General features: G+C 38.1%; 2 protein-coding genes across 2 annotated transcripts in view; one reads left to right on the top strand and one right to left on the bottom strand.

The window, feature by feature from the left end:
* The window catches only part of LOC103269417 (tail-anchored protein insertion receptor WRB), a 156,375-nt gene that overhangs the window by 24,363 nt on the left and 116,792 nt on the right, over window positions 1-15,220 (top strand). The window lies entirely within an intron of this gene.
* LCA5L (LCA5L, lebercilin like) overlaps window positions 2,911-15,220 on the bottom strand; it is a 30,401-nt gene continuing 18,091 nt past the window's right edge. Inside the window, exons 5-8 of the mRNA XM_008067002.2 lie at window positions 8,169-8,253; window positions 6,964-7,070; window positions 6,675-6,792; window positions 2,911-3,651 (exon numbers count right to left, since the gene is read on the bottom strand). Coding sequence (XP_008065193.1) covers window positions 2,930-3,651; window positions 6,675-6,792; window positions 6,964-7,070; window positions 8,169-8,253 — 1,032 coding nt within the window. The 3' untranslated portion in view covers window positions 2,911-2,929. The remainder of the gene's footprint in view (window positions 3,652-6,674; window positions 6,793-6,963; window positions 7,071-8,168; window positions 8,254-15,220) is intronic.

The following is a 15,220-nucleotide window of genomic DNA, read 5'->3' as shown; positions in this document are numbered from 1 at the left end:
CGGAAGCGGCCACTGCACCCCAGTCTGGGTGACAGAGTGAGACTCCAACTCAAAAAAAAAGAAAGAAAAGAAATTAATACCAAGAGAAACCCTCAAAACCACACAAATACATGACTTCTGGACGTACGACTGACTGACTTGAGTAAACAATGAAATTAAGACAGAAGTAAAATTCTTTGAAACAAATGAAAATAGAGACACAACATACCAAAATCTTTAGGATGCTACCAAAGTAGTGCTAATAGGAATGTTTATAACACTAAACTCCCACATGGGGAAAATAGAAATATTTCAAATATACAACTTAGTGTCTCACTAAGGAAACTAGAAAATTAAGAACAGACTAAACCCAGGGCTAGTAAAAGAAAAGAACCCAAATCAGGTCAGAACTAAATGAAATTGAAAAAAATTGCCGGGCTTGGTGGCTCAGCCTGTAATGCCAGCACTTTGGGAGGCCGAGGTGAGTGGATTGCCTGAGCCTGCAGGTTCGAGACCCTCCTGGGCAACCGGGCAAGACCTTGTCTCTACAATAAATAAAAAATTAGCTGGGTGTGGCAGCACGCACCTGTAGTTCCAGCTACTTGGAAGGCTGAGGTGGAAGGATCACTGGGGCCCAGCAGGTAGAGGTTGTGGTGGCTGGGAGTGTGCCAATACACTCCAGCCTGGGCAACGGAGTGAGAGAGACACCAAGAGACAGAGTGAGAGCGAGAGTGTGAGAGCAAGAGAGAGACAGAGAGAGACACAGAGAGTGGGAGAAATCAAAATAAGTACAATAAAAAATGAAAAAGGCAACATTACACCCAATTCCTCAGAAATACAAAAAATTCTTAGAGATAACTATGAGATTCTGTAAGATATAAACTAGAAAACCTAAAGGAAATGGATAAATTCCTGGAAACATACAACTTCACAAGATTGAAATGGGAAGAAACAGAAACCCTGAACAGACCAATAATGAGTCACAAAATTGAATCAGGAATACAAAATCTACCAACCAGAAAAAGTCCTGGACCAGATGGATTTATAGCTAAATTCTACCAGATATGCAAGGAATAGTTTGTTCCAATCCTGTTGAAACTATTTCAAAAAATTGAGGAGGAGGGACTTCACTCTAACTCATTCTGTGAAGCCAATAGCATCCTGAGACCAAAATATAGTCAAGATACAATAAATAAAGAAAATTGCAGGCTGATATGCCTGATGACAATGGATGTAAAAATTCTCAAGAAAAGACTAGCAAACTGCACCCAAAAGCCTCAAAGATGTCAATCATCATAATCAGGTGGGCTTTATTCATGGGATGCCAGGTTGGTTCTACATATCCAAACCAATAAATGTGATGCACATAAACAGAATAAAAAATAAGAACCATATGATCTTCTTAATAAATGAAGAAAATACGTTTGATAAAATCCAACATCACCTAATAATGAAAACCCTCAACTATCTAGGCATTGAGGGAACATATCTCAAAGTAATAAGAGCCCTCTATGACAAACCTACAGCCAACATCATACTGAACGGGCAAAAGTTGAAAGCTTCCCCCCGAGAACCTCAATAAGACAAGGATATCCCCTCTCACCACTATTATTCAACACAGTGCTAGAAGTCCTGGCCAGAACAATCAGGCCAGAGAAAGAGATAAAAGGTATCCAAATAGGAAAAGAGGAAGTCAAATTACCTCTTTTTATAGATGATATTATTCTGTACTTAGAAAACCCTAAAGATTCCACCAAAAGACCTGATAAATGATTTCAGTAAAGTATCAGGATACAATTTCAGCATTCAAAAATCATCAGCTTTACTGTATACCAGCAATGTTCAAGCTAAGAACCAAATCAAGAACACAATCCCTTTTCCAATTGCCACACACACAAAAGTATCTGGGAATATATCTAATCAAGGAGGTGAAAGATCTCTACAAGAATGTGACAAAACATTGTTGAAAGAAATCAGAGATGGCACAAACAAATGGAAAAATATTCCATGCTCATGGCTTGGAAGAATCAATATCATTAGAGTGATCTAGATATTCAAAACAATCCCTATCAAATTACCAGCATTAAGCCGGTCTTGAGGCCTTGTTCTGTTGCTCAGGATGGACTTAAATGCCTGGGCTCGAGCAATCCTCTCGCTTTGGCCTCCCAAATTGCTAGGATTACAGGTGTAAGCTACCAAACCTGGCCCAGGATGGGTATTTACTAAGTCAAAAATCAACTGGTGTTGGTGAGGTTGAGGAGAAAAATGACTGCTCATACACTACTGATGGGAATATAAGCTAGTTCAGCTGCTGTGGTGAGCAGTTTGGTGATTTCTCAAAGAGCTAAAAATAGAATTGCCACTCAACCCAGCAATCCTATTACTGGGTATATACTCAAAGGAACAAACTGTTCTACCAAAAAGACACCTACATTTGTGTGTTTTTGCAGCACTATTCACAATAGCAAAGTAATGGAACTAACTTAAGTGCCCATCAATTAGAAATAAAATGAGGTACACATACATGATGGAATACCATACACTAATAACAAAGAATAAAATCATGTCCTTTGCAGCAATATGGATGCAGCTGGAGATCATCATTCTAAGTAAATTAACACAGACACAGAAAACCAAATACATGTTCTCATTTATAGGTGAGAGCTAAACTCTGGATGAACACGGACATAAAGATGAGAACAGATACTGGTGACTCCTCCCAACAGTCACCAGGGAGGTGGGGAGTGGGGTGAGAGTTAAAAAACTAGCTATTGAGAATGCTCACTATTTGGGTGAAGCCCAAACTTCATATGCAATATACCTATGTAACTAACTTGTGCACTTACTTCCTGAAGTTACCAAAAGAAAAAAAAAAAGACACACAAAATAAGATTAAAGGCACAAAGGAAGCATTACATCAAGCCAGAATATATTTAGATATTGATCATATTTAAATAATTATCTTTCTTTTTCCTTCAGTAGGTGATGATGACTTCATAGAATTTACCACAGTTTCTTTAGAATCTCCAAAAGCATTGCTGGAGGAGGCTGGACTAGGAGGTAGATGCTGTGTCTTCTCAGTTTTCAAAGTCTCCTCATATTCTTTCATGGCAACAGGACTCGAGTGGTCATTTTTTAAGACACAGCCAGATCCAAAGAGTTCTTCCATTAGACTGCTTTTCTTGTCTCTAAAAGTTGTATTGTTCACTTTTATTCTGGAAGACTTACCAGAAGAGGGTTCATACCCACTAGCAGAATGTTCTAGCTTCATTTCTTCTATATTACTGCGATGTCTACTTGTACCATGATTGCATCTCATGTTGCCTGGCCCACCTGAAGTAGGAAGCCCGTGATGCAAGTTTTCAGTTGCTTCTGTGAATAAATAATGCTTTCTTTGTCTGAATGGTATTCTGTTATATGGAACAGCATATTTATCAGGTATCTCATCCCTGTCATTTATTTGTATACTTCTTTTAAACTTTTCTTTAACTGTATTATCTTCTTGATTGTTTTCTCTTTCAGAATGAAGAACTTGAATTCTCTTTGGTGGTAGTTCTTGTTCTTCTGTCATTAAAATGTTTTTCTTTTCTTGGTCTTCCCTTTTTTCTTTTTGTCTTCCAATATTCTCCAGAGGTGCTTGTACTTCCAAATGTTCTTCTTCCTTTGATAAATCTATATTAGAAACATAGACAATTTAGTGATGTTTAAAATTAATGGATTTCTGTTTCAAAATGGCATGTTTAGCACACTTATTTACACCTCCTGATAAGCACATTGAAATAACAAAAAAGCCAGGTACGGTGGCTCAAGCCACCATATTCCAGAACTTTGGGAGGCCAAGGTGAGAGGATTACCTGAGTCCAGGATTTCGAGACCAGCCTGGGTAATTTGGTGAGACTTTGTCTCTACAATAAATAAAAGAAAAGAAAAAAGAAAAAAAAAATTAGCCAGTGTGGTAGCATGTACCTGTAGTTCCAGATACTTGGAAGACTGAGGTGGAGGCATCACCTGAGCCCAGCAGGTTGAGGCTGCAGTGACTGTGAGCATGCCACTGCACTCCAGCCTGGGTGACAGAGTGAGATGCCAACTCAAAAAACAAAAAAGGAATAGCAGAAAAGGTAAGAAAATGGATATATACAACAATAGAATACAGAGAAGTGTGCTATTAACAAGCTTAACATGTTATCATTTCCTAGAACTTCTTAAATGAGAAACCAAAAGAAAAATGATATTCATAGAGGATGCAATAAAATTTGCCAATAAGCTTATTAATAGATGTTCAACATTGCTAGCTGGATGTAATGACAACTAAAACAACGAGAACATTTTTCATTCATCCAATTTAAAATAATTCCTAGACTTGATGGAAATATGGAGAAACTGATAAATAATTTCTAGAGTTAGTGAATATGGGGAAATTGGAATTTTTGATCCCCATTGGTGGGTGTGTACTGGTACAGCTTTTAGGAATGGCAATTTGGCAGTATCAATAACAATTTTAAGTGAATACACTCTTAGACCCAACAGCTTCATTTCTTGAAATGAACTTATAAAAACCAGACAAAGATAATTAAAAGAATGTTTTCTGCAGCATGGTTTAGTAACAATGAAACATCCTAAATACTATCAAAGGAACAATAGACAATGGTTAAATAAAGTATGGTCTGTGAAGTCTGTGGATGGAGAAAGATGTTCCCAGGCTGGACTGTAAGCACATGAAGGCAAGGTGATTTGTATTTGCTTACTGCTATCTTCCTAATGCATAGAGCAGTGTCTGACACACAGTGTATGTTCAAAAAGTATTTTTCAGATGAATGAATAAGTTTTCTAGGACAATATGAATTGCAAAAATTGAAAAATAACTGGAAAACTCAAATATACCAGTGACCACAGTGAAACTGCAATTGATGATGTTTCTACTAAATTGCACTAGACAGAGTGACTTCACAGGTGAGTTCTACAAAGCTGATGTGTTTGAACATTATTTGGTCTCACAACTAATGTGTGGCCCCTTCTCGGGCTTACACTGAATGTGCAGTGTGTTCAACAAGGGCTTTCCATTTTGGACTGAGGGAACATGTATAATTTGCAGCCCTGAGTGAACCCTGGGAATCATTCATTAGTGACTGTTATTTCCTCAGAAGTTGTTCTAGCTCGGCCTCATGGGGTTTCACTTAGATTTTCCCTTAGTAGTAATATATTGTGAAAACAATGGAGCAATATCTTCGATTTTCTGAAGAAAAATTATCTCCAACCTAGAATTTTACATCTAGGAAATTATAACCCAGGATAAGGGTAAAATAATGACATTTCCAGATAAAAGGTATACAGATTTATCTTTCATGCACCCATTTGCAAGAAGCTAGTAGAGGTCGTGCTCTTTAAAACATGATAGACACAAGAAAGGAAAGACTTGGTTTAGGAAACAGAAAATCCAGTGGAGAAGGGAGGTGACAGGAACCTGCAGGAAATGATGAAGGGAGATCACAGGATGGCAGCGCACACTAGAGGTGAAGAGACAGACTAAGACCCCTGCTCCGTTAGATCTCCAGGTACCTGGTAAGCTGAGTAGGGCCTTGGCCTACTTTAACCATGGCTGATGAAGTGTTGCACTCTTTGTCATATCCTGCAGCCTGGTCCATGCTTCTCCCCAGAAGCATTTTGCTGTGACCTACTCCTGAAAGCTGGAGGAAACTTTGGTGACCTTAGAGCAGGAAGTGCTGAGCAACTCATTCCCTCCGACCCTACTTCTATACCTGCCCATCAAAGCCCTGCCAGATGCCATGGATCTAATGGTTTTTCTATCTCCCAGGATGATTCATGACCACTGATTTGGTCCTTGCACCTGCTGGGGAGTAAAAGCTAGAGTTTCTATTCAGCTTATCTCTTCTTGGAAGTCTTCAGTAGTAGCAATATTGCCCTTTACATAGCTGAATTTGGATTTGCTACTCAGGTTTTCAAAGTGCCTATGTTGGACTGTGTTGTTTAAGGATAATGTTAGGGGTGGAATGTTTATAACCTCCCCTGGCCCCAGATTTCATATATTGAAGCCCTAATCCCTAATTTGGCTGTATTTGGAGATGGGGCCTTTAAGGAAGTAATTCAAGTTAAATGAGATCATAAGGGTGGGACCCTCATGATGGAATTAGTGTCCTTATTAAAAGCAACACCAGAGCACTGGCGTTCTCTCCCCCAGCCTCCTCTGCTGCAAGCACTGAGGAAAGGCCACATGAAGATATAGCAAGAAGGTGGCCATCAACAAGTTGGAAAGACAGCCCTTACCAGAACCAAATGGCTGGAATCTTGATCTTGGGCTTCCTAGCTTCTAGAACCATGGGAAAATACATTTTGTTTAAACTACCAGTCTGTGGTGTTTTGTTATAATAATATAGAGACATTCAAGGACAAAGAGCTGTGAGAGAAAGCAAGGCAATGCCTGGCATAAAATCCAAGATGGTGGTGGTTTTTCATTGGCAGTAAGAAGCTAGTAGAGGGTGAATGGCCCGTGTGAGTGTTCTAAGGAGAATTCATGCCCTATTACTTAAGCAGAGTACTGGGTACACAGGTGTTCCTTTTATTATAATTCTTTAAACTGCACTTATATTTTGTGTTTTTAAAGATGCACATATAGCCATTCCCAACTTTTAAAGAATCAAATAAGAATAAAGGAGACTTTTAAAAGTTATTAAAATTACCTTCATATTTTCTCTTAGAATCCTCTTGCTTTGGTAGTTTACTGATATGGTGAAGAATTTCACAATTTATTTCAGTTGATTTTTCTTTATGACCAATGTTTCCTGCTGACTTTTTACCCTATAATTTAGAAAGGCAGCAAAAACACATTTTTGGGTCTAGATTATCTTAAATTGTAATTTATTCTAGTAACTACAAAGGATATTTGCATAGAACAAGTGACTGAAGCCTAATTTATTTTTTGTTAATACATATTTAATTAGACACTGCAAGATTTAAAATTCACTGTACCTTAGTTGTCAAAGGTGGAACATCTTCTGATTTTTGGGTTTCCTGGTGTCTCATACTTGTAAATGACAAAACTTTTCTGTCTACTTGTACTGATTTTGTTGAGTAAACTACAGAACAGGCAGATTATATATAAGAAACATATTGTATAATTGAAAGCAACATTTTAAACATAGAATACTAGTCTATACAATGTAATAAAACAAAATATGTTAGATCTTTTCTAAATATTCAACATAAATATAGCATTTGCTAATTTCCTTTTTTTCCTGCCATGGTTCTTGTTTTGTTTTACTTTGGGCCACAAAGGTTATGGGCAGCACATATTAGAGTACAAAACAAGTAAGTGTTAGGATAAGACAGTGTTGTTGTGTGAAGACAAGGCTGTTCCTTGTAGAAAGGAGTCAAAAGCTGAGCCACCGAAATGTCCTGTGCCAGAGATCTTGACGATCAGTGGTTAGATAGCCCATAATTAGGTGCGTGACCACTAAATCTAGATTTCACTTTCCTTGAAATATTATATCATTTAAACAACCCCATCAGTTAAAAGGTACAGACATTAGTCGCAACATAGATGAATCTCAAAAACACTATGCTGAACAAAAGAAACCAGATGCAAAAGAGTACATGCTGTGAGATTTCACTTAGATGAAAGGCCGACTAAGCTATTGTGACTGAAGGGAAACCAGTGCCTGCCTGAGGTGGGGTTGGGACTACTGACTGCAGAGGTGCACAAGGGAACTCCTTGGGTAGATGGAAACATTCAATATCTTGATGGGGGTGGTGGTGACATGAGTATAAGCATTTGTTAAAACCTACTGAACTGCACACTTAAAATGGGTGTATTTTATGGAAGTAAATTATACCCCAATATGGTTTATTTAAAAAAGCCATACATTGGCTAACAGATATACTTAGGAAGTTCAATTTTTGACAGACATTTTGATTCAAGCTGAAAAGTTATCCTTTCATTTCACCTGGAGCGGGGACAGAAAGGTCTGTGCCAAAAATGGGAAAACAGGAGAGCATTTCTATTATTTTCTCACTATTTCAACCATATCACAGTTTCATCAGTTCTTCTAGAATCATAAAATGTATTTCAATGCCTAATAACATGTTTTTTTAAAAAAGTCTGTTATTTTGGCTATTTAGGAAAATCTGACTAGATACTTAAAAATAGATTGTGAGCAAAAGTAATTAAAACATACCTTTTGGATAATCTTCTGTGTCATATAAATTTTTAAGTATTCGGTTAGTATAGATGTTTTTAATTTCAAGCTCACGATCCTTCTCCTAAAAAAGAATTACACTATCAATTTTTCTATAAATGTTTGCTTTTATCAACCTTGATTTCTTTTAAAAGACATTTGAAGTGATCTCAATATTCTTTGAACAAAAATCTATAGATTATAGAAGAAACAGAAATAGGTCATATCATTATCTACCATTCCTGACATAAAAAAGTACTAGCTTTTTTTTTTTTTTTTTTTAACTAAGTGATACACTATTGTGATGGGGACAATATCTTTGAAGAGCTTTGCAGATAAGCTTTTTCACTGATACTTTTTCTGTTCCTTGGACCTGTGCCTTGAAGTTTATTGTTCCTCTGCACTGTCTACTATAATAGCCACTAACTATAAGTTGTAATTTAAATTAATTAAAATGAAAAAAAAATTCTGTTCTCAGTCACACTAGTATGCATAGTTCAAGTTCTCACAGCTGCATGTGACTAGTGGCCGCAGTGTTAGTGCAGACAGGACATACCTGCCATCGCAGAAAGTTCTATCAGACTAGGTTGCATTTGACAAGTGCTGGGTGGGTAAAACTTAGAACAAGGGCATAGTTGTTCAGTTTTAAATCTCAATATTGACTTTTTTGAGTCTTGTCAAAATCAAGTTTTGAAACCCTAACCTGAGAGGAACAAAAAAGGGCTTATTCAACACCAAATAAACCTTCTTACACATATGTCAAGAGGCAAGCCTGTTGGACTCAAGACCATTGAGTTTTAGTAGAAATCACAGTCAAGAGAGATGGGCATATAGGAGTTAAGGATGGTTCCTGCTGTTTGATTAGAAAGTCCAGGAGGAAGGGCTCTAGGGATGTGAGAGTATGACAGACAGACACACAGACAGATGTGTGTACACACATAGAGGGAGTTCTGTTCTCCTTGTGTACCTTAGGGTCAAGTCTATAGGCCATGGCACATTCAGGGGTGAGAAACATCTCTGAGATTTAGAAAAGTCTCAGTGAAGGAGGCCTTGCAAGCTTCTTTTAAAAACTCCTCATTCATCCTGGAGCTAAAGTAACAAGATACTGCCCAAGTGGTAAGTTAGATAGGGCTAAGTACAATGTCTAGGCAAAGGGCCAGAGACAGTGCTTCCCTGACCCCCACAAACAGTGGGACTTCTGGGAGTAGCTACACCTGATCTGGAGTCCTCAGCATTATGGATCCAGGTGATCCCACAGCACAGGCTATGATATAGAGTGTGTAGCCAGGGATCAGATGGAGAATGCATCACCAAGCACTTGCACTGACAATGAGCAAGGGCAGATCACTGAGATGTGATCAAACCAGGAGGCGGCTGTGAGTTTCACCAGCCACATTCAGTGCACCAGACAAAGTCCTGGGAATGTGGTTAATTAAGACCAGTCACTGCTCAGTAGAACCAGGACTAGAGAGGGGAAAGAAGACAGAAGATGGAGCAGAGGCTTATTTCCCCTCTCACCAAGAAGGCACACAAGCCTTCCTCTATTCCCAGAATAGCCTCACCACTGAGTGGTGGAAGATGGGGGTGGGGAGAGTTCTGCAGGTGTATGAGACAAGCTAGCATAAGGATACTTTTAATTAGAAGAGACTGAGATGAGCTTTTATTCATTTCTCTGTGTTCATCTCCATCCTCACCCCTAATTTGTGGGAATGTGCCTCACAAGGATGTATGGCTCAGTTATAGAAAATAAAGAACATTTCATTTCATTTCATTACTTTTGTGCATATGAGTTGTAGAGTGTAAGTTTTATATTCATTTGAATCATAAAATTAGTTTATTATCAGAGGTGCGTAATTAGACACAATATTATAATATTAATATTTTCTAGAATTTAGGTTTCCAGAAGCAAAAATGTTATAGTTTGTCTCCTTTTCTTTCTTTCTCATTGTGGTAACACTTAGCCAAAATAACAGGAATGCTGACAGTTTATTACCATGAAAAGCTTATCAAATGTGTTCTGAATAACATGTTTAAGAAGGATATTGTGTAAAACATTTTAAAATGAATTTTCACCCACAAATTTTGGTTATCTGGAAAGTTCAACTCTATCTTCTGATTTGGTATGGTCAGAGGGTCAATAACAGAGAGTAGGAAGGAGACAGATCAAGAACTGAGAACTGACAAGTGGCCATCATGGGGATGCCTGGGGTCACAAGGAAACAACATAAAGGAGAGTCCTCCTTCAGGCCCAGAACAGAGGTTCAAGTCTGGGTACCCACAACAGAGGTAGGCCAAAAGTCTAAGACAATGGGTTTGGGACATAATTCATGGTACTTGTGAGGTTGAGTTCAATCAGTTAGTCAAGAGCAAAAATAATGAGGAAAATCCATGGCTAGGAATGCTCATGGAATGCCTATGGAATACTCATAGGAAAGACTACTCACAGGTTCAAAAGGTATCAAGTAAGAGTTAAATGGGAAGTTGGGAATGGTGGGGAACCATAATAAGATCAGCATTGATGGTTTCCAGAAATTAGCTAGGATGTAATATTTTCCTAGACACCTCCCAGAAGTAAGATTGTAGCCTGAATATAAACTAGGGTTGCAGTACCTCATTTGGGGGCTATAGAAGGCTGACATCCATCTTTTCACTTCTGCTCATACTCCACATATGGGAGTAACGCCCCCCATGAGTACATACCTGGGGAAGAGACAATCCTGCATCTCCCACCAGAGGAGATCTCCCTGACAATACGAGAGTGGGAGGGGAGAACTGCAGCCCCACCCACCCCCACTGCCCCTCCTCCTTCCCTGCCCCAGGCACTGGGGAGAAAGTGAAAGAGGTGGAAGTTCTGCAGGAGAGAGCAGACAAGAGGAACAATTACAGAGTCTGCCACAAGAGGGCAGGGTTTTAAAAAAATTTTTAAACAATTAAAATTTTTTTTGCCTGTTTGTTACTTCATCCATTAAAAAAATATTTTTCCTTTGTACACAAATGTGTATGTGAGGGTTTGATCTGCATCCCCTCTTTCTTTTTTCTTTTGTTTTCTGCTTATATGTGTATGTGAATGATTGAGTGTTCACCTTTTAGTTTTTTTGTTGTTGTTGGTTTGTTTTTGCTCTTTCGTTCTTCTCTCTTTTTTTTTAGTTTAAGGTATGTGTGAGGGTTCATTCTGAATTCCTTTTTTTTTTCTTTCGGGTCTTTCTGTTTTTCTTCTCCATTCATTTTGTGCTAGGTGTGTGTGTGTATGTGTTTAGTTTTCCTGGTTTTGTTGTTGTTTTTGTTTCATTTTGTTGTTATTTCAGTTCATTTTGGGGTGTGTGTGTGTATGTCTGTGTGTGTGTGTGTGTGTGTGTGTTCAATTGTTTTTTGTTTTGGTTTCTGTTTTCATTGTTTTCTCTCTTTTTTAAAAAAAATTATTGTCCATCTTATTTCATTCTATTTTTCTCTGTGCTCCTCATTGCTGCCACTGTATCTTGGACTCAGGGGGTACACACACATACCCATTACATCATCATATAGCATGGTGGTGGGGAGTGGGTCTCAGGGAACACATACCACAATTGGTGAGCATTGTAATTTGCAAGTAGTTTCTGAATCCTAGTTCCCCATCCCCAACCTTATTCAACTTTCAAAACTACAAGAGACAGAAAAGCTTCACACCCACAGACCTGTTTCAAATTAGAACCAACCCAGAACCCAGATCAGGGGAGAATAGAAGGCTGAGCAAACATGAGAAGGGAAAGCTTCTCCCACTGACACCGAATAACAGAACTAAAGAGAAAAGCAAGAGATCTGTCACAAATGAGGAAAAACAAAAGGAAGACCACAGATAATTTCAAGTGTAACAAAGAGAAAACAAAAAATCAGACCTCAGATGCCAAAAAACGGAAGTCACCAATGACTAGCCCCAGAATACAACAGGGATTGGGAAATGGATGGAAAGAGTGAATAAGACTCAAGAAAGACAAGATGCAACACTGAAAGAACTTGCAACAGAGATTTTGGCAATAAAAAATTTCATCCAGGAAGTAAATAGCAAGATGACAGGCATGGAAGGCAGAATTAATCTAGCTGAAGAAAGACTCTCAGAACTTGAAGACCAAAACATGAAATTAACCCAATCTGTAAAAAACATAGAAAGAAAATTCAGAAACAAAAGAACAAAACCTACAAGAGATGTGTGATTATATCAAGAGGCCAAACCTATGCCTGATTGGTATCCCAGAAGAAGAAAGGGAAATGGAGAACACCTTGGAGCAAATATTCCAGGAAGTAATCCAAGAAACTTTCCCCATCTCACCAGAGAAGTGACCAGCCAAATACAAGAGATACAGAGAACCCTCACAAGACATCAAATGGGAAGACCAACTCCTAGACACATAATAATTTGCCTACACAAAGTAGGAACAAAAGAAAAAGTAATAAAGGCATCAAGAGAGAAAGTTCAGACTATCTACCAGGGAAAACCAATCAGAATAGCAGCAGACCTAGTGGCAGAAACACCACAAGCAAGAAGGCACTGGAGTCCAACATTCAAAGTCCTTGAAGATAAACAATTTCAACCAAGAATTTCCTACCCAGCCAAGCTCAGCTTCATCGGTGATGGAGAATTAAAATCCTTCCCAGACATCCAATCTCTAAGAGATTACACAGCTTTTAGACCAGCTTTACAGGAGACACTTAAAAAGTTATTAAGCACAGGTGAAAGAAAAAAAAAAAAGACCACACACTTCCCAAGAGAACAGCAGAGCACAGAATCAACAGAGAATACAGTACAACAAAAAACTTGAAAACACACACATACATCAACCCCAAATCCAAAAGAAAACAAGCAAACAAATGAGTACAGCGTCTGTAGAAATCAGTGTGGTGATTCCTAAAAGTTCTAAAAATCAACCTTCCATATGAACCTGCAATCCCCTTACTGGGAATATACCTGGGAGAACTCAAATCACTGTAAAAAAGATACTTGCACACATATGTTTATCCCAGCATAGTTCACAATAGCAAAAACATGGAACCAACCATGCTGGCCATCAAAAGAGGACTGAATAAAAAAAATGTGGTACATATACACAATGGAATTTTACACAGCCATAGAGAACAAAATCATGAACTTTGCAGCAACTTGGATGGAGTTAGAGTTTATAATACTGAGTGATCTCTCATGGAAACAAAGAGCTGAGTATCACATGTTCTCACTCATAAGTGGACCTTGAACAACTACCGTAATAAGAAAAGGAATGACAGTAGCGGGAAACTGTGGGTGGGGAGGAGGGCAGGGAGGTGGGATTGACAATAGTCAATATCTGCCTGGGGAAAGGGAGGCACATCTCATCAATGAATATTTGTATACCTAGCCCTGAATTCTACCCCACAATTAAAAAAAAAAAAAAGAAGAAGAAAACAAGCAAAGGACAACAAAAACCTTTATCAGAACCTCATGACAGGGATAAAGAATCACATTTCAATAATCAGCTTGAATGTGAGTGGACTAAATGCACCACTGAAAAGACACAGAATGGCAAACTGGATAAGAATCCATGACCCAATTATTTGCTGCATCCAAGAAACTCAACTCAACACAAGGGATGCACACAGACTCAAAATTAAAGGATGGAAAATGAGTTTCCAGGCAATGGATCACAGGAGAAGGCAGGAGTCATGACCTTAATATCAACAAAACAAGCTTTAAGCTATCAAAAGTTTGAAAAGATACAAAAGGACACTACATAATGATAAAATGTTCAATCCATCAACAAGAAATATCCATTCTACACACATATGCACCCAACACAGGAGCACCAGCATTTATAAAGCAGTTACTAAGTAAACTAAAAAAAGATATTGACTCTAACACTATTATAGCAGGGGACTTGATTACCTCACTAACAGCCCTAGATAGATCATTGAGGCAAAAAATCAATAAGGGGATCCAGAACCTAAACTTGACACTCAACCAAATGGACTTAATAGATACCTACAGATTATTCCACCCAACAACCACAGAATATGCATTCTACTCATCACCACATGGAACATACTCTAAGATGGATCACATATTTGGTCATAAATCAAGCACAAATAAATTCTACAAGGTTGAAATATTGCCATGCACCTTGTCAGACCACAGTGGAATAAAAATAAACAGCAACACCAACAACATTTCCCCAAAGCCCACAGAGATATGGACACTAAACAGCATGATGCTGAACAACTACTGGGTCAACACTGAAATCAAAGCAGAAATTAAAAGATTCCTGGAAACAAATGAAAATGGAGAAACATCTTACCAAAACCTCTAGGATGCCATGAAAACAGTTCTAAGAGGGGAGTTTGTATCTCTATGAGCACATATCGAGAAAATGGAAAGATCACAAGTGGAGAGCTTAACAAATCACCTAAGAGAGCTGGAAAGAGAAGATCACCAAAACCCTAACTTTAGCAGAAGAATCCAAATCACCAAAATAAGAGCCCAAATACGGGACATAGAAGACAAAAGTATCAAGAAAACATCAACAAAACAAAAAGCTGGTTCTTTGAAAGAATCAACAAGGTTGATGGACCCCTAGCCAGAATAACCAAGAAAAAAAGAGAAAAAGCTCAAATAAACACAATCAGAAATACAAAAGATCAAATCACAACTGACCCCAAAGAAATACAAAAGATTATCAGAGATTATTATGTACACCTATATGGAAACAAACTTGATAACCTAAATGAAACAGAAGGCTTTCTAACATCGCACTACTTCCCTAGTTGAAACAAGAAGATATTGAGACACTAAATAGACCAATAACAACCCAGAAAATTGACTCTGTCATACAAAAACTACCTACCAAAAAAGCCCTGGACCAGATGGCTTTCCAGCAGAATTCTACAAAGTGTAAAAGGAGGAACTGATAGTAATCCTTTTGAAAGTAATTCAGACAATTGAGAAAGATGAAATTCTCCCCAAATCATTTTGTGAAGCTAATATCACACTGATACCCAAACCAAGTAAAGATCCAACAACAACAACAAAAAAAACTACAAGCCAATATCCCTTA

Source organism: Carlito syrichta, unplaced genomic scaffold (assembly GCF_000164805.1).
Source record: "Carlito syrichta isolate Samal-C Ts95f unplaced genomic scaffold, Tarsius_syrichta-2.0.1 Scaffold309259, whole genome shotgun sequence".
NCBI lineage: Eukaryota > Metazoa > Chordata > Mammalia > Primates > Tarsiidae > Carlito > Carlito syrichta.
This window is presented reverse-complemented; position numbering and strand designations above follow the sequence as displayed.